The 19,847-nt window shown below is 46.3% G+C and overlaps 1 protein-coding gene across 2 annotated transcripts in view; it reads left to right on the top strand.

Annotated features, from left to right (window-relative positions):
• DOCK1 (dedicator of cytokinesis 1) overlaps positions 1–9,509 on the top strand; it is a 528,332-nt gene extending 518,823 nt beyond the window's left edge. For both annotated transcript variants that reach the window (XM_032281990.1, XM_032281991.1), the window contains exons 50-52: positions 1,128–1,281; positions 4,420–4,571; positions 8,348–9,509. In XM_032281990.1, the coding sequence (XP_032137881.1) occupies positions 1,128–1,281; positions 4,420–4,571; positions 8,348–8,443 (402 nt within the window). In that variant the 3' untranslated portion in view covers positions 8,444–9,509. The remainder of the gene's footprint in view (positions 1–1,127; positions 1,282–4,419; positions 4,572–8,347) is intronic.
• The last annotated feature ends 10,338 nt before the right edge of the window (positions 9,510–19,847 follow it).

A 19,847-nucleotide genomic window follows, 5' to 3' on the forward strand; every position in this document is an offset into this window, starting at 1 on the left:
TCCCAGTTCTAGAGGCCCAGCAGGGCCGATTCCTTCAGAAGCTGCCACATGTCTCTCTCCTGTCTGGGGGTTTGCTGGCCATCATTGGCGTTTCTTAGCTGATAGAAGCATCACCCTGACCTCTGCTTTCATCTTCACATCATGCCCTCCCAAATTTGGACACAAGTCCTTGTCCAAATTTTCCTTTTTTATAAGGTCACCTGTCCTATTGGATTAGGACCTGTTACTGGGAAGTGTGTGTGGGTCCTTGATTCTTGAAGAAAGAATTTAGCCAATAAACCAATTAGTAAAATAGACAAATTAGTAAAATAGGTAAAGTAGGCTTATTAAGGAAATAAAATTAGAGTAGACCCCAGAGGAGGAGCAGGCTGATCCTGCTGAGAGCAGCCCCTGGAAGCTCCGTGTTGCCGTTTTATATTGGACTGTTTTAAGTTCCCATCTCTGTCATAAGCCTCTCCCTTTGTCTTTATCTATTTTCCCCACTGTGTCTTAAGTGTCCACCTTTTCCCTGCCTAGTTCCTGCCCAGGTTTGTGGGGAAGCATTCCCTGCCTAGTTCGCTTGCTTCTAGTTGATGTGCATGCACAGGGCCCAGTGATCAGTAGGAATCCTACCTATGGCGGCGTTGTGCATTACCGCCACCCCAAGAAGGTCGTAGAGTGGTCAAATCTGTACTTACTATGCATGCATCCCTCTTAGGAATTAACCCCTTGCCCTGTTTCCCTCCTGATCAGCATGTAGCTAGCTACATTCTAACAGGTTAGCTGCAGACGGAGCAAGCAATTACCTGGTGTCTGCTGGGACATTTCCGGGTGCTGCCTCCTGCCTGGGCATTCTCCTCCTGTCTGCTCACACCTAGCATGTGTGTTTTGGGGAGGTCTCTGGGGCATGAGATTTTCCAGAGTTTGCTCCCCCTGGGCCCCCTTTCCTGTTTATGTCTTGCTATCTGCCCACTCTAACAGGCCCAGCCTAAGGGCCACACCTTAGCTTGATCATTTGCAAAGACTCTTTCCAGATAAGGTCATATTCTAAGGGAATGGGGGTCAGGACTTCAATATAGGAATGTAGGTGGAAACGCACTCAGCCCATAAGAGACCCTAACTGTGCCCTTTCTGTCCTTTCAATGTAGATAAGTCCCCTGCGGCCCCAGAGACCGAAGAGCCAGGTGATCAACGTCATTGGAAGTGAAAGGCGCTTCTCGGTGTCCCCCTCATCACCGTCCTCCCAGCAAACACCCCCTCCGGTTACACCAAGGGCCAAGCTCAGCTTCAGCATGCAGTCGAGTAAGTGGAACACTCCCCACATACTTATTGTGCTATTGCTTTGTGATGCCCCTTGACTGAAGACCTTTAGGTTAGAAGCATTTCCTCCCTCCCCTTGCAGCAGAGGGAGGGAGTTTGGATAAGCTCCTGGCTTCCTGGGAATATCTCTTGGGACAGACCGTAGAGTCTGGACTTCCGCACATCAGGCCAAAGCCCAGAGCCCAGGTCTGCAGCGCTGTTGGGGCAGAAAGTGCAGGGTCTGTCCCAGGATCCGTGGGGAGGGAACCTGGGACACGTGGGACCACTCCACTTCCTATTCCAGGACACAGCTGCAGGAGGCCGTGGGCCTGCCTGCGTCTCGGACAGTGCACTGCAGAAGCACTCCAGGCAGTTTGCAACAGCCAAGGAGCACAGCTTAATTTTCTAGTTTTGACCAGTTTTTAAATTACCCAAGAAGTTGCCACAAAACTGGTGGCTCAAAACAGCAGAAATTTGTTCTCTGAAGGTTTTGGAGGCCAGAACTCTGAAATCAAGGAGGTGGCAAGTTGGCTACCTCTGTTGTCTCCAAGGGAGAGCCTGTCCCAGGCCTCTCTCCAGCTTCTGGTGGCTCCTAGCCGTCCCTAGCCTTCCTTGGCTGTGGCCACATCACTCCCCTCTCTGCTCGTCTTTACGTGGCCTTCTTCTCTGTGTCCTTTCCTCTTATAAGGACACCAGTCATGGGATATAGGGTCCACTGCAAATCCAGGATGATCTCACCTTGAGATCGTTAGCTAATTACATCTGCAAAGACCCTAAGTCCAAGTAAGGTTACATTCTGTGGTTCTGGGTGGCCCTAAGAGGTCCACGTTTTGGAGAGTCTACTCAGCCTACTCTAAGTGGTAACCAGCTTTTCACCACTAAATTCAGAGCCAGCAGAGAGGAGAAGTCTTGGCAGGGAGAAGGTGCGGGGGGTGAGGGTGACAGCAAAACCAGGGAGCCTGCTCTCCTTCCTGTGGCACAGAAAGGGGTCGAAGGCAGGGGAGCTCTCTGCCCTGTGGCAAGGGTTGTGCAAGGCAGTGAGTGATTGTCCTCTGCACCTGATTTTCCTCTTAAAGGGGAGCAGTCATGATTCTGGAGACTGTCAGGTGGTAGGGAGTCTGGCTCCAAGCATGGAAGCGTGAGTTTAATTGAGTAGGCAGAGAGCTTTCTGGGCACTGGGTCTGTCTCCAGAGGGAGCATCCTCACATCCTTGCACTATTACTACATGATTTTTCTAAAAATGTGTTTAAAGTCTATTTTAATATTTAAAACCATAAGGCACCATCACTGCTGCAGAAAACAACTTGGTGGTTCCTCCAAAGTTGAACGTAGAGTAACCATATGGTAATATGAACCAGCAGTGCTACTCCTAGACCTGCACTGCAGAGATACTTAATATTCATAGCAGTATTTTTCACAAGAGCCAATAAGTGAACACAACCCAAATGTCCATCGACTGATGGCCAGATTAACAAAACGTACATCCAAAGAAATGTCCATGCAGTAGAATATTACTCAGCCGGAGAAATGAGTGAAGTTCTGTCACGTGCTGCAGCATGGACGAACCTCAGAACCATGATCCCGAGTGACGCAGATCATTCACAGAGGGGCAAATCTTATGTGACTCCACCTCAATGAATATCTAAGGCAAGTTCACAGAGACAGAAAGTAGAGGCCAGGTGCTGTAGCTCACACCTGTAATACTAGCACTTTGGGAGGCTGAGGCGGCCAGATCACCTGAGGTCAGGAGTTCTAGACCAGCTGGTCAACATGGTAAAACCCCGTCTCTACTAAAAATAAAAAAATTAGCTGGGCATGGTGGCATGCACCTGTAATCCCAGCTATTCAGGAGGCTGAGATAGGAGAATCACTTGAACCTGGGAGGCGGAGGTTGCAGTGAGCTGAGATCACACCACTGCACTCCAGCCTGGGCAACAGAGCAAGACTCCATCTCAAAAAAAAAAAAAAAAAAGTACAGTAGAGCAAACCTCCATGTGGAAAGAAGGAAGGGAGGGAGGAAGAGAGAGAGAGAGAGAGAGAGAGAGGAGGGTACCAGGGGCTGGAGGGAGGGAAGAGTCTAGCATTACTGTTTAATGGGTACAGACTTTCTGTTTGGGATGATGGAAATGTTTCAGAAATACATCATGGTGATGGTTGTCCACTGTGTTGATGTGATTAAGGCCACCCAATTGTCCCCTAAAAGATGGCTAAAGTGGCAAATTTGATGTCATGTATATCTTACCACAATAATAACAAGCAAATAGGCACCAATCATGAAGACAGTCACCCGCTGAAGCCTTCTTACTCCCCTCGGTCCCATGGCAGAGCTTCCTCAGAAACTGACACAGTGTTCTTCCCAGGACACATTTTCCTAATAAAGGATTTTTCATCAGATGGATCCTCGGGGAAAACTCCAAAAGAGACTCATCAGTAAAAACATCAATTTTTCTCTCTTTAATATAAAAGAAAACAAATTATTTTTAAGAGTCTCAACAAGGGTTGGGAAAATACCCTGCCTTGGTGATTATCCCTCCGTTTGAAAACCGCTATTTTTTCCAGTTTACTTTAACAATCAATTGTGCATCCCCTTGGCTTATTTAAAGCAGCAGCCACAGTGACTGCTACGGCTAATAAAATCATTTCATACAATGATGGATTTTCCTGTGGAACGAGATTTGAAGTTGGGTGGCTGTTCTCAGTGTTAGACTCTGCTTAGCGAATCTTTCCAGGTGATGACTGCAGAGGTGACTGCAGAGGCCCAGCTGGGCTTTGAAAGTGGCAGCAGCAGCAGCAGAGGACAGTCCTGCGGCACCCAGCTGTTTCACTTCCACCGAGGCAGGGGGCCCGAGGAGGGATCAGAGAAGCCAGGGTGAACGCCACCTTCTGCAGTGGCTCAACGCCTTGCTTTACTCACCAGTTTTAGTTGCCATGTGATGCTCACTATTCACTGCCATTAGGAGAGAGTCCTACCCTTTGTGCTCGCTCCCTCCCTGCCCTCGCCTGCCCTGTTGACAAACGTATCTGCCAGATAAAGTGTTTCTGCAGTGCCTGCCTCTCTGGGAGGAAACATGAAGCCACCCCCTGAGTGGTCAGGCTGCATGGGGAAGTTGGGCTGATTTTAAATAGATCCCGGTTTTCCAGACTTGGAGCTGAATGGCATGACGGGGGTGGACGTGGCCGATGTCCCACCCCCTCTGCCTCTCAAAGGCAGTGTGGCAGATTACGGGAATGTGATGGAAAACCAGGACTTGCTGGGCTCGCCAACACCTCCACCTCCTCCTCCGCACCAGAGGGTAAGTTGGGAATCAAAACATGGGTTTTCATTACCTCCCCTCCGCAAAATAAGATGAGTCCCTCATTCCAGATATTAGCGGGTTTACTTCGGGCTAGCGAACACGTGAGAAAAACCACGTATGACAAGCTCAGTTTTGATTTTTTGCAAAAAGCTATCAAAGCAGTAAGGACTCTGGTAGGTAAGATCTGTGGCTCTGTGTCATTATCAATAATTGCATCAAAAGGCACATTTTGCTATCATGCCTCAGAACGAGGAAGAGGATAGGCATTCCAAGCTTGTCATCGGTTACGCCATGGAGATCATTCCACTGGAGATGCAAGTCTTACGAAATTTTGATTTTTGAGAAGTAGCTTTTCTATGAGGAGGTCTGTCTGACTTTTTAAAGAGGTTGGCCAGTATCACCCTGTGGCAGGAACCTGTTGTACCCCTGCTCGGCCCCGGAGGAGCTCATCTCCAGCCATTCCTCCAGGGAGCCTCACTGTGGCGCTGGGAGCTCCTGGGTGGTGACAGGCACTTACCTTCAGAGACTGCAGAGGAGAGCCAGGTTTGGCGCCCAGCCACAGAGCACCCTCCCCAGTGCTGGTTCTGGGGTGCTGGCCCGGGTTCCTCCGCCAGCACCAGCCTTTGTAAACCTAAGCAACCCACTGGAACCCCTCTTCAGCGTGAGTCCCTGAAGCTGGTACCCCCAGAAGCTGTTTTAGTCACTCATCCTACCTGATGTCCCTTTTGCTGAACAGCTCCTGGGCCTGGGCCTGCCTACCCATCCAAATATTAGTCAAAGTCATAAAAAGCCATTTAAATAAGCACCTCGGTTACCAGTTGACAGTTCTAGAAACATTCTTTTCAGATCCATCCCATTCCTCTCCTTGTTCTCAAGGATGCTGTTGTGAGTCCTGTGAGTCCCAGCCCCATCCTCTTGTGTCCGGGCCTGTGCAGAGGGTATCTTGAGTCGGGTGGAGGCGTGTGAGTGACTGACTCAGCCGCCTAGGGAACTTCTGCTTCCAGGCTCAGCCCTCCCCGCGCCATGTGATTGTGAATAAAAATTTGAAAATCAGTGCAGTCTAAAAAGTGAAATATCCCTCTCCATATCTGGACAGCTGGCCATATTTTTTTGCTATCCAGCCTCCGTAAAGTAATTATATGGCCACAAGACTCCTATAGAACATTGAAAACATGAGATTGTTAGCTGGCTCTGTTTTTCTTGTAATGGTGAGACACGTGGTTTTGTTTTTTGTTTTATACTTTAATAAACAATATAAATTCCACATGTCATTTCTTTTTCTTTTTTTTTATGGAGACTTGTTCACGGCGTGTTCCAAAAGGTTATTACATCTCTTATGAGAGGAGTGGAAGAGAGAGGGTGTTTGTTTACAGCACATGGATTTCATCATTCCCTTTGTATCAGAAAACTAAACAAGCAGTGGGACTTCATCTTTAATATCAGAGAGGCAGATTGCTCTTCTGAGGCCCAAGTGCCATTTAAACAGGCTTCTTCTCCCTAGAGACACCTCGATGGGGAGCTGGAGGGTCCCTAGAGATGCCTAGAGATGCTGCCTAGAGATGCTCCCTAGAGACGCTCCCTAGTGATGCCTCGATGAGGTCTTGGAGCAGGAACCAGGTTCCCCTGTGAAGAGAACTTTCTGGCAGGCTGGAATGGTTTCTTGCACCACAGAAATGGAAGCCTGACCTTCCCTGGGCATTTCTAACTTCTTGTTAGAGCAAAAGGAGATTTGGGGGGTCTAGCAAGAATATTGGGTTGCTTGGAGTATCGTTTCCCTAACAGCTTTGTTCATTGGTCACATTTTCGTCTCTTTATTTTATTGGAAAAGCAGGAGTGTCCCCCTAGTCTCCCTACACTAGTAAACTGAAAATTCTAAATTTAGAATTACAACCAATTCCACTTCTTGTTACAAATCAACTCCCAGGTAACATTTTATTGTCTCCATGTCTTGGATACACCAGTGTAGCTTACTGATGCCACATATGGTTGATTAAGTAAGGGATAACATGGATTAGCTCTGTCTCAATTTATAACGGGGGTGTGAATTCAATTAGATTAATGACCCTAGTGTCTTCGGTCTTTGTTTCTTATTTAATTTAGTTGCAACCTGAGCGCAGGCTCAGGTGACACGCTGGTGGTTAGTATGTCATCATTAGGCGGAAGCGGTTGCATTTCCTGGGGTGCCTCCCTTTGCACAGGCCCTGAGAGCTGCTCTAGGATAATGATCATCCATCTGCCATGGTGGGGATATGATCAATATCCTCCTGTCACTCTCATTGATCAGCCTCAGGCTCGTAGGCAACTCTGTCTCTAGCTGTTGCCACTAAGCTGTCATTTCTTTCCAAATGGCTCTTCCCGTTAGTAATCTGAGCTCTCATTTTGCTTAATGATGATAAACTTTGGACATGCTCATATTTGGCACAGAGGTCATCTGAAGCACCGTGTTGGTATCAGGCCGTGTTAGTCTGGTCCTTACCAGCTCCTCATTGGCCAATCAGTGTGGCTTTCACATGTAAGCAAACCTTTCACCAGACCTCAAAACAGGTGTCTCTTTTAACAGTTCTAACCAACCTTAAAAAGACTTACTTATTGTTTTACCTTCCTTTGTGTCAGGTCATCTACGCATTTAATATCTTTATGTCGTTTTACTTTTCCACATTTCTTCTCCTCTCTGTGTTAAGCACTAGGTCATTTTTTGTATTTACTCATCTGTGAATCAGGAGGAAATCTGGGCGATGAGTGTCTATCCTTGAAAACCTCTTTTCTCACATTCAGCCAAATGCAATCCCACACTGAGAGGCTGTTAAAAATCCACTCTTACCCTTAAGTTAGATGATAGTGTTCTGTGATTTCATTCTAGTTCCTCTGCTATAGCGTGCTCCTGCTTACCCTGGTCTGTGCATTTCTTCCTTCATTTCTTTGTTTACTCACCTGTTCATTTCTTCATTTACCCACTCATTCATTCACTTATTTATTTATTCACTCATTCATTTATTCATTCATTCATCCATTTTCCTGTTTGATCGACCCATATGTACGGAGCGTCTCCTGCACATCAGGTGTGTGTGATGGGCATGAGGGTCCCAGAAGCCATAGGGTACATCTCCCTCAGTCCTAACACTCCCGCCAGGTCCATTCAGTAGGAGGTTCTCCATTATCTCTACATTGGAAATTTACATTCTTTTTTGTGACTGTAAGGTAATCTATGGCCCATGGGCTGAAGCCAGCCACCTGTTTTTATAAATAGCTTTTTTGGAACACAGCCACACCCCTTTCTGTACACACTGTCAGTGCCTACTTTTTGGCTGCAGTAGCGGCATTGACTGGCTGCAACAGAGACCATGTGGCCTGCTGAAAAGCTGGAAATATTTACTGTGTAGCCCTGTCGAGGAAAAGCTTGCTAACCTTTCCCCAAAGCTCAGAAAGCAAAGGAAGGTCTCTCGTCTCACCCTGGGGAGTGTCTCCAAAGACTTGTTTATCCCTTGGACAACAGATAACTAGGTTGATAGCATCTGGATTTTAAAAAGTGGCGCAAAGAGCATTGGTACCTCTTGGGGGCTGTGCAGATGGTGGGAGAATGCTCAGAGGCGTCAGAAAGGCCTAGGGCCATAGCAGACCTGCCAGCCCCCAGTCAGACAGGATGGAGCCCAACTCACGTGGAGAGGATGGTTCCGGCTGAGTGGCTGTGCCAGGTCAGACCCTGCCTGGAGACGGCTTCTTTTCTGTCGGGAACATCAGTAATATGATGTCTTCCCCATCCTCGTGTTTTCCAGCATCTGCCACCTCCGCTGCCCAGCAAAACTCCGCCTCCTCCCCCTCCAAAGACGACTCGCAAGCAGACATCGGTGGACTCCGGGATTGTGCAGTGAAGTCACAAGCCTGTCTGGAAAGAGTGCGCTGCCCCTCCCCGTCTCCATGTCCTCTCCCTCCGTGTACCCTGAGTCTGCTGTTTACCTCAATGGGCCTGTGATGTTAACATTTCGTGCAATTGCTTTTCCTTCAAAGGAGCTCAGTTCCCGCCATGGAGTGAGTGGCCTTTAGCATCATGGAGCAAGGTGGGTCGGGGAGGTGGGTCTGGTCCGGGATGTGCCATCAGGGTTGCAGAGTTGGGGGCCTCTGAGCGTGTCAGGCTCTGAGAGAGCCTGAGTCTTGCCCAAACATTCTTTTTGTGCCAAATGACTTGCATTTGTGAAGAGCTCAATTGCTCTGAGCTCAGCCAAGTAAGAGAGGCTAGGCCATCACTCTTGGGAAGCTGTGTAGTGAGGATGGAGAAGAATCCTCCTTGTCCCTCTGTAGGACAAAACCTTGTTCCAGCCAGTGGTGTGACTTCGTTTGTTGAGGTGTGTCTCCAACTCACATCAGACAATGAAGTTCAGCCCCTCCAGGGAAGTTCCTGATTTCCCAGGCATCATTTAAAATACGATCTTTCTCAGCTACTGAACAGTTACTAATTTATGGGGTAGAAACAGCATTCAGAATACTGAATCAAATGGAAAAACAAGTGAACATAGGAAGATGAATTTTAGTTCTTTTTTGAAAGAGTATGTGTACCACAAGAGCTGGTTTTAATTGGGCGAATGGTTTTTGTCCTCATTCTGTACAGAAGTTTGTATATATGATGGCTCTTAGAACTTGTTTTAATTTTTGTGGTCCTTCTGTTTATTATAATGGGCATCCACAGAGGATTCTCCCTATGTGTTCTTAATGTTTAACTGCTGGAAGTGTTTAAAAAACACACACAAATTAAATTTTTTTCAGAACCCTGAAGTCCTGAAAATGTTGGTGGACAATGATTTTTTAAAGAACTAACTTCGTATAACCTAATATTTGTATTCTATCATCTATATTTTTTTATTCACTATAATCATGATACTCTTCTAATAGACTCAGAAGTTAATCATTGACAATGAAAAATAAAATGTTATTTTAAAAGACTCGCAGTGTCTGATATATGATGTTTTTATCCTTGATTGTAAAATAAAATCCTGCTTTTTGTATTCTGCTTTGTTAAAGAGCATGGTAACATACATTTATAGATGCACCTCTTCCTCAAACATTGTTTTAAATCCTCTCTGTTAATTGTCTGATCTAGAGCCCAGATAGGAAGTGCCCATGTCCCCGTGCATGGCTGCATGTCCTTATAGACGGGAGCTGAGCAGAGCCCAGCTGGGCACTTTCCCATCACCAGACCCTGAGGGCTCTGGGGCTGCACCTCCCCTGGGCCTCTCTTCAGCTGCTAATTTGAGAGAGGGCTTTGGTTAGTGGGTGTGTAATTTCCGTGTAGAGGCCTGGACATTGAGAGCTTTCTCCAGGGCCTACTTGGCTGGTTCTGGGGTCGCAAGAAACAAGGAAGGCAGGAGGTCCTCTTCTCAATGGACAGGGCTCTTGCCTCTGCTCCTGCCAGGCATGTGGAAGCCATAAGGATGTGCCCCTCTGCCCGGCTCCTAACCTGGCCTCAGAGGAGGCTGCTGTGGAGCCCAGGAAGCTGGGAGGCTATTCCTGACACTCAGGTGCTGCCCCCCCATGTATTCATGCTTATAAATATCCAGTCCATCCCCGAGAAACTATGGGCCCTGGTGAATGTGGGATATTTTCTTCACGAATCTTACTGTTTCACCAGCATAAATGTTCATCTTCTGTGGAGTGTGTGAAAAACTGAGCATTACCCACAACCCTAGAAATCATCCAATGGGCACACCCATGTAGGAGAGCACGGAGAGCCCAGCCTGGGGACGGACTGTTTTTGGGCAGTCTGTGCTCCACATTATGTAAGCGGCCACCAGAAATGGAAAGAATAGCCCAGGCTCTGTGGCTCACACCTGTAATCCCAGCACTTTGGGAGGCCGAGGCAGGCGGATCACCTGAGGTTGGGAGTTTGAGACCAGCCTGGCCAACAGGGTGAAACCCCGTCTCTACTAAAAATACAAAAATTAGGCATGGTGGCAGGCACCAGCAATCCCAGCTACTTGGGAGGCTGAGGCAGGAGAATTGCTTGAATCCGGGAGGCAGAGGTTGCAGTGAACTGAGATTGCGCCACTGCACTCCAGCCTGGGCAACAAGAGCAAAACTCTGTCTCCATCTATGTCTCCATTTATAAAAATAAAATAACATTTTTATAAATAAAATATATAATTGAATTTATCAAAAAATTAAAATTACAAAATTATAATTTATTTTTTGAGATGGAGTCTTACTCTGACACCCAGACTGGAGTGCAGTGGCATGCTCTTGGCTCACTGCAACCTCCGCCTCCTGGGTTCAAGCAATTCCCTGCCTCAGCCTCCCAACTAGCTGGGATTACAGGTGCTTGCCACCACACCCAGCTAATTTTTGTATTTTTTTTTAGTAGAGATGGGGTTTTACCATCTTGGCCAGACTGGCCTTGAACTCCTGATCTCGTGATCCACCCACCTCAGTTTCCCAAAGTGCTGGGATTACAGGCGTGAGCCACCACGCCCAGCTAAAATTATGAAATTTATAAAAGTATATAAAATATAATTGCAATTATAAAAAAATAAGCAGAAAGAAAAGTGCCAGGACCTACGAGAAATGATAGTTTTCTTGTGGAATGGTGTGTGGGCTCTTGCTCTTCCTGCATCTACTGGGTGAATCCTCGCACTGCACAGCCCTGGCTGGAATCCCCACCCTACAGCCCTCAAAGCCCCTATATCCCTCAGGGACTGCTAGAGCTAGGAGGTTTGCAGAGAACACAGAACAGAGTTAGAGAAAGAAACGTGAAGACAGCCAAAATGTTGCAGAAATTTCCTATTATTAATGTGAATTATAGATATGCTCATGTATTCACCAGTGAGTAAACTTTCAAACACTTCATGCAGATGCAACGTTTCCTCACCTTGTCAGTCAATGGATGGGTGACAACACCAAAATAAGGGACAAACTGGCCTCCACGCAGCAGTGGCTGCGGCATGCATTCCTTCTGGAATGAGGTTCCAGGGGAAGGTTTGCCTCTGTACGTGCAGGGACATATCCCTCTGTGCAGAAACAATATTTCTTAACCTTTTTTTTTTCACAATCACCTTTCAAGGAGCCTTTTTAGACGTTTTTTCCCTCCATCACTCTCGTGATGATTTTTTGTTTTTTTAGACTGAGCCTTGCCCTGTTGCTTAGGCTGGAGCGCAGTGGCGCGATCTTGGCTCACTGCAACCTCCATCTCCCAGGTTCAAGCGATTCTCCTGCCTCAGCCTCCTGAATAGCTGGGACTATAGGCGTGTGCCATCCTGCCCGGCTAATTTTTCATATTTCAGTAGAGACAGGGTGTCACCATGGCCAGGATGGTCTCGATCTCCTGACCTTATGATCTGCCCACCTCAGCCTCCCAAAGTGCTGAGATTATAGGCATGTGCCACCGCACCCGGCATCATGATGAAATTGTAATAGTACAGCCATACTGTATATCACTTAGACTACTATGACACACCTATTATGTACTTTATGTATACCTATGCCTTTTTACACTAAAAAGCAAAATTCTTGTTTGTTTGTTTCCCAATAACTAGTTTCCAGGAGGTGATGCCTTTTTGCAAAAGCGTGCTGTAAAGCAGGAATGGTGAGCTTCTCATGTTCTACTTTTTTTTTTTTTTCCCCATTTATTTATTTTATTGCATTTTACATTTTGGGGTACATGTGAAGAACATGCAAAATTGTTGCATAGGAACACACGTGGCAGTGTGATTTGCTGCCTTCCTCCCCATCACCTACATCTGGCATTTCTCCCCTTGCTATCTCTCCCCAGCTTCCCACCCCCCACCGTCCCTCCCCTATTTCCCCCCAACTGACCCCAGTGTGTACAGCTTCATGGAAACTGAACAACTTGCTCTTGAATGTTGACTGGATAAACAATGAAATGAAGGCAGAAATAAAGATGTTCTTCGAAACCAACGAGAATGAAGACACAACATACCAGAATCTCTGGGACACATTTAAAGCAGTCTCTAGAGGAAAATATATAGCAATAAGTGCCCACATGAGAAGCAAGGAGAGTTCAAAAATTGACACCCTATCATCAAAACTGAAAGAGTTAGAGGAGCAAGATCAAAAAAACTCAAAGTCTAGCAGAAGACAAGAAATAGCTAAGATCAGAGCAGAACTGAAGGAGATAGAGACACAAAAAACCCTTCAAAAAATCAATAAATCCAGGAGCTGGTTTTTTGAAAAGATCAACAAAATAGACAGACCACTAGCCAGATTAATAAAAAAGAAAAGAGAGAATAACCAAATTGATGCAATAAAAAACGAGAAAGGGGATATCACCAGAGATTCCACAGAAAATCAAACCATCATCAGAGATTATTACAAACAACTCTATGCACACAAACTAATAAACCTGGAAGAAATGGATAAATTCCTGGACACTTGCCTCCTGCCAAGCCTAAACCAGGAAGACGCTGAAACCCTGAACAGACCCATAACAAGGTCTGAAGTTGAGGCAGCAATTAAGACCTTACCACCCAAAAAAAGCCCAGGTCCAGATGGGTTCACAGCTGAATTCTACCAGACATACAAAGAGGAGCTGGTACCATTTCTTCTGAAACTATTCCAAACAATACAAAAAGAGGGAATTCTTCTCATGTTCTACTTTTGCTTCAGTTACCAGGATGCTCAAAGCCAAATTTTACTCTCACACATTCAGTTAAGTTTTGGTTTTATTCTCCTGCCTTCCAAAAGCTTTCTGGACTATTAAAAATCCACCTTCACTTTACCTAGTTTCATATGTGCTTTCCTCAAATCTTTATTCAAAGTAGTTGGCATATAAACTGTGTTTTATAAATGGAAGTTTTTTTCTTACTTGAAAACCACCCTTGGTGCTTGAAGATTGCTTCCTAGTATTTAAAGAAATTATTTTCAATCAATTTTAAGATAATTCTTTCATGCAAAGATTTGATCATTTAAATTCCTTACAGATTTCATTATCTTCTGCTCTGGATTCTTTTATGGTATTGGACTTTGTTTCATGTCCACGGAACTCTTTGTTGGTTTAATGGATTTTCGCTTTTGCTTTTTAGTGCTATCTCTAATTACTTTTTAATATTTTACTTACTTTTTAAAGTCTGTTTGGGAACTTCTGCCGCCACTCTTTTTGGCATCTGCCTTTTCAGAATTATTTAAACATCTACTGTTTCACTGATGATGACTCAGAAAAATAGGGAACCTCTAGGCCAGTAAGCCTTTGTACCCAAATAAGCTAGAATTGTCCTGCCATATTTGTCCCCCACCCACGAGGAAACTACGGCTCCTCCAGGTTGTCCTGTGGTCTGAGCGCAGTGTCACTAGCTGGAGAGGAGAGCGAGGAGGACGTCCTGGATGTCTGATGCATGGCAAAAGCCCTGGACTAGTTTCAGCCCTGGACAAAAGAGTTCTGATGTGGTCTTAAGTGTCCGCCTGGCTGGCAGAGGGAGCCAGTTAATCCAAGTGACTCTAAAGTGTTGCTGTGAAGGTATTTTGTAGATAAGGAGGTGACCCTTGATATTGTGGGTCAGCCTCATCCAGTGAGTCAAAGAAGGCCTTAAGAGCAAAAACTACAATTTCCTGGAGAGGAAGGAATTCTGCCTCAAGACCGCAGCGTCGACTCCTGCCTGACTTTCTTCCTTGCTGGCCTGTCCTGCAAATTTTGGACTTGCCAGCCCCTACAATGGCTGAGCCAATTCCTTAAATCTCTTTCTTTCTCTGTATACAAACACACACACAGGCACACACACTGACAAGGGGTAGACCATAGCAAACCTCCTCTTATAAGGTGGTATGTGGCAAAAACAGGTGACTTTAGGGATACCTGGAGTAGAATCCAAGAATCCAGGGACCCCAAGCAAGCCACTTAGCCTTTCTAGTCATGAGTGTCTCTGTGGATCACATGATAATATCTGCTGCCACCTTGTCATGGTGTCTTGAGGCTGGAACGTCCAAGATGGCTTCCTGCATGTGCCTGGCACACTGCTTCACTGCAGCTGGCTGGGCATTCTCTCTCTCTCTCTCTCTCCCCCCACTTCCTTCCCCCTCCTCCTTCCACCTGCCTTGGGTTGTCCTTCATTTTCCAGGGTTGTTTCATCTATAGGAAGCTACTTGGCATGGTCAGGATTTCCCTGTTTAAATTCCAAATAGAATTTCTTTTCCTTGCTAAACCAACGTGAGGTTGTCACTGTGACCTACCCTTCATCTCAGTCCGCCTTGGTTACGCTCTGCGGCTTCCCCATGCCGCAGCCTCTCATGCTGAACACTTGGGTGAGCCTATCCTCATTCCCCCAACCCTTGGCAGGTAGCTTGGGAGCTGGTCCTGCGCCAGCCTCACCAGGCCGCCCGCGCAGCTCTGCTGGCCTTTCCTTTTTTGACGTGTTTGGTCTGCAACGTGAGACTCTAGAATTTGCCATGCGAACTCCAGTGACCATGCTGCCCTCCCACCACTAGGAAGGGCTCCATGCCTGTGTCTAGCCCCAGAGCACTATTTCCTCTTCTCCTTCCCGTCCTGTCTCTCTGTTCACCTGTTGGCACCCGGCTTTTAGCTGTTGCTACTAATTAATGTTTCTTTTCACTTTGGGGAAGTGCTTAATTCCATCCCTTCTTTGGCTTCTAAATACTATTCTCCAACCAAACAAACCAAGGCTTCTTAAAGAAATGGCTGACTCTGGGCTGGGAATACAAGATGGCCTAGAACATTTTGTACCAGAATACAAGGAAGTGTTCAAGAAATCACAGCCACACATCAAAAAGACAGGCGAGCCCACATGAACTGGCTTCTATGGGATGGCCCACATCTGGAACAATTTGAACATCAAAATAAATGATGATCATAACAAATATTAAAGCCGTTGAATGAAGTAGGACTTTTCTGTAAGTCCATGCTGAAATATATCAATAAATGAATGAATCGAAAATGTAATGAAGAACAGAATATCTACATAGTTTCAAAGTGTCTTCCCACAAAACACTTATTAATTACAAAGGGAAAAACAATAATTTCATAGTGGAAAAGGCTGCCAGACACCACCTTAATCAAGAAATAAAAGAGAATGTCATCGGTATTGGGACAAATTAAAATTATGTGCTCTCCCCCACCCCACAGTACAGATGCTCCAAGAACACACCGGCTCTGCAATATTCCTATTGAAGATGCGTAATCAGAAGCGAGTTACCAGAAAACATCAGCCAGACTTCAGTTGGGAGGCATTCTGTGAAACAATTGACCTTTCGTATACGATTCCATTTACATGAAATGTCCCGAAGAGGCGAACCCACGGGGATAGGAGGCAGATTAGTGGTGGTCAGGCTCTGGGAGGAATGACTGCTGATGGGTACAGGTTTTCTTCTTAGGATGATCAGAATGGTCTAAAATTAGATTATGGTGATAGTTGCCCAACTATATGACAAAACTAAATACCCTTGAATTGTACACTTAAAGTGAAGTTTATGATTATTGAATTTATATCTTAATAAAGCTGTTTTTTTTTTAATGGTCTATAATCTTGGAAAGAGTCAAGGCCATGAATGACCTAGTTCTCACTACAGGGATGAAAGAGACAGACAAGTAACACAACTTGTAATTCGGAACTGGATGTTTTTCTCCACATTGGATGCATTGGGACAATTGGCAAACCTTGAATGGAGTCTGAGGATTGGACAACGGTGATACATCAGTGTCCATTTCTTTACTTTGGTGGTTGTACTATGGCTATGTAAGAAGATGTCATCATTTAAAGAGAAAGAATTCTGACCGATTGGGAATAGTGCGGTACCAGGCGGGCAACTTACTCACAACTTACTTTGGAGAGGGAGTGGGAATGACCCATATCGGACTTGTGCGGACTGCCATTCCACTTCCAGGCTAGAAACACTCCCAGGGAATAATGATACCATTTTCACCTACTTCTCTGAAAAAGTCTTTTGGTCATGCCTACATGCTGGATTTTGCAAAAACAGTTTACAGGTGCCATGCCTCCCTAACAGGAGATGAAGACTCTAGCTGGCAGCCACCTCTGTGCTTCTGGAACAATCAAGGCTCCACATGGAACCCAAAGGAGTGAAAAGTGAGCACTGGGCAGGTCACAGTAAGGGCAGTGTTCTCTTGTCTATACTAAATATTTACAGAGTCCCTGTCAGGCCCAGCCCCGTTTAGACTCGGTACTGAGGTGGGCAGGACAAACAAAGTCACCAAAGTTCCTCCAGGACAGGACAGGCAATATTCAGGTAACCAAATAAGGCCATTCCCACATGGCCATTAGAACTGGAAGGGGTGAGACAGGGTAGTCATCTGAAGGGTGGGGCTCATCTCCCCTGCCGGGGGTCCTCCCTGAGGCTGGGAGGCTTTAGCAGAGACCTGTGAGCTCAGTGAGAATCCAGGGTACAGTGTGGAGAAAGAGTCAGCAGGCACACAGGCCTTGCTTGGGCTAGGACTGACCTGGGAGTATCTGCAAAACAGAAGGGGAGGTGAAGGAGGGTGGGGGAGGAGCCGATGGATGGTGCTGCGGGCAGGGAGCTTGGCCAGGACAGACCATGGCCTCATCCACTAGAAGAGCTTGGGTTTCATGGCAAAGACAGGAGGAAGAGATGACCAGCCTTCCCCAGGTGAGGGCCAGGTGGGAGGGAGCACTCCCCTGCAGAGGGCTAGAGGAAGTAGAAGGTATGGCCACAGGGTCTCCTCACCTACCACTGGGCAAAGCAGAGGTCCACACCTCAGTGGAAGAGAAAAGTTCCCAAAGCAGCAGGTGGCACTGGGATTTTTGTCCCCACCATGAGAGTTCTTGAGGTTCTTGCTGTGGGTGAGAGGGGAGAGAGGAGCACTCTCAGTGGGAACCAACAGTTTCTCCCATGGCTTCCCTGCCTGAGAGAAAAGGAGGCCCATGTGTCCCGAGCGTTGGAAGCTCCACGGTGCTGGCAATGTCCCCCATCCTTCCAACAGTCACGGCAGATCATATCCATAGCATTAAACTAAACACACAAATCTGTTGTCCACGGGGTTTTGAGGCAAGCTGTGCATGTGTCCCCATGGACACCTCCCGTGGACACCACCCATGGAAGTGACTGGGAATCCAGAAGCCATGCACTTGCTTGATCACAGCACCCAGGGTCATCAACCTTCAGTGCAAAAGTGCAGCAATTTGGGAGGTAAAAACAATCAGTTTGGGAATGGGAATCTTTTTGAATTAGCATAAATTAGACTACTTAAAAATACCTGTTAACAGTTAATTTAGCATTATGTACACTTGCATTGGAGAGGAGAGCACTTAATATCAAATAAGGAGCTACCCGCAAAATGTAGGGTTGTTTTTAAGCTCCTACGTATTTTTTGGTTTTCCTGCACGGAACACAGATGACATCGTGGGTTTTCACTGCCTTGCTAAAGCTTTTTCACATGAAAAGCAAACTTTGGAAGGCAAAGCAGTTATCATGGAAAAGTAACATCAGAATCATTACTCAGAAATGTTTCATTTTTCAGAAATGTTAGTGAAATGAGTATTCTTTGACAGGAAGACCGTATTATTTCAGTGTTGGAATGAGGAGGCGCTGCTGCTTTCTGCCTGATGCCTCCCAAGGAGGCTCAGTTGACAGCCTGGAGGTGAAATGGACAGAAGGGGCCTGCGGGTCACAGCTTATGGTCCTTGGATAAATGGTCCCCCTCCCCTAAGGAGGACTCCAGGGATTAGACGCAAAAGCTGACAGCTCAAACGGTGCACTTCTCAAGTACCTTGGTCCTCCTGGCTGAGAAAAGAGATTTGCATGGAATGGTGGAGAGTGTGCAATCATCCTAGGAAGGGATGACCCAGCACAGACCAAATGTGACCTCCAGAGCCCTGCTTCTCTGCCGAGCAACCTGGAATTTTCAAAATCTGTCATGGGGCAAAGACTCAAATGCATTCGCCACTTCAGTCCTTCCAGCTGAATTTGCTGTCAGAAGTAAAAGGAAAGGAGGTATCCACAGCTGGAACAGGCTCATGTTTTAGAAGAGCCAAAAATGAATTCCAGTATTTGTCTCAGGAAGGACCCTCAGACCTCACAGTGCTCAGCGCTCTCAATGTTCAGCGTCTTTTTTCATCGTAACATTCCATGTGAGCCTGGGAGGGACAAGGTACAGAATGGCCATGCAATGCGCCAAGTCATATAACTGGTTTGCTATTTAATGACATTTTTAGAGCTCACTTTGGATTAGAAATGGACAGGTGAAAGGTGGGTCTTTTATTTTTCTTAAGGCTCCAAGCCTCCTTCACCGGTGTGAAACACAACTCGCTGCTGAAAATCAGCCTCCGATTGGACTACTAGGCTGCCGCCTTGTTTTTCTCTCTTCAAGTGTAACGAAGTAGCTGGCCGGGCTGCAGTTTCTTTTCTAACAATGGTGTAATTATGAGCCAAAGCCACAGTTACCAAAGATGATTGTTCACACTGCAGTGCCTTACCAAACTGTGTACATAGTAATTACTCAACGCTATCATCCTGCCAGTGATGGGAGGAGCCATCCTTTCACATCACCCTCCAGGGATAACCATGTTGAAAGTGAGAACCAGTTCTTTCCTTCCTCAACTTTGTGAGTGAAAGGGGCACCCCACTTGGCCAGGGTCCAGGGGAAGACAAATAGAGTTCTTAACCCAAACAGGTTGCTTCAGTGTAATCTAAATGTAACCCAGGGCCCAAGGGGAGCCAGTCTTTGGGAAAAATGGGCTCGAAGAAACAACATTTGAATACAAAAAATAGAATTAAAACCAACAGTCTTGCAGAAATCCAGTGAACTTAAGGGCTGGGGAGGAGCAGCAGGTACAGTTCTTAAAAGCCCTACTAATCAGCTTAAAAACAGCCTTTTGTCTGGGCACGATGGCTCACCCTTGTAATCCCAGCACTTTGGGAGGCTGAGGAGGGCAGATAATGAGGTCAAGAGTTCGAGCACATCCTGCCAACATGGTGAAACCCCATCTCTACTAAAAATACAAAAACTAGCTGGGCATGGTGGCAAGTGCCTGTAGTCCCAGCTATTTGGGAGGCTGAGGCAGGAGAATCACTTGAACCCTGGAGGCGGAGGTTGCAGTGAGCCCCGATGGTGCCACTGCACTCCAGCCTGGCGACAGAGTGAGACTCCATCTCAAAAAAAAAAAAAAGCCAACAAAAAAACACAAAAACAGTCTTTCTCCTTTGTGGTCACTCTTCATCAATGCACATGGCAGCTGGGCCCCTCAAACTCTGCTGCATTCCCAATTCCCGCCAAAGCGTTCTGGGAACGCTCATCCTTCCTATTCTAGACGTTTCATTTGTGTGTCCACCTGCCATTCTCCCTGCTCT

Source organism: Sapajus apella, unplaced genomic scaffold (genome assembly GCF_009761245.1).
Source record: "Sapajus apella isolate SASKATOON/1434 unplaced genomic scaffold, GSC_monkey_1.0 scaffold13, whole genome shotgun sequence".
NCBI classification, from domain to species: domain Eukaryota; kingdom Metazoa; phylum Chordata; class Mammalia; order Primates; family Cebidae; genus Sapajus; species Sapajus apella.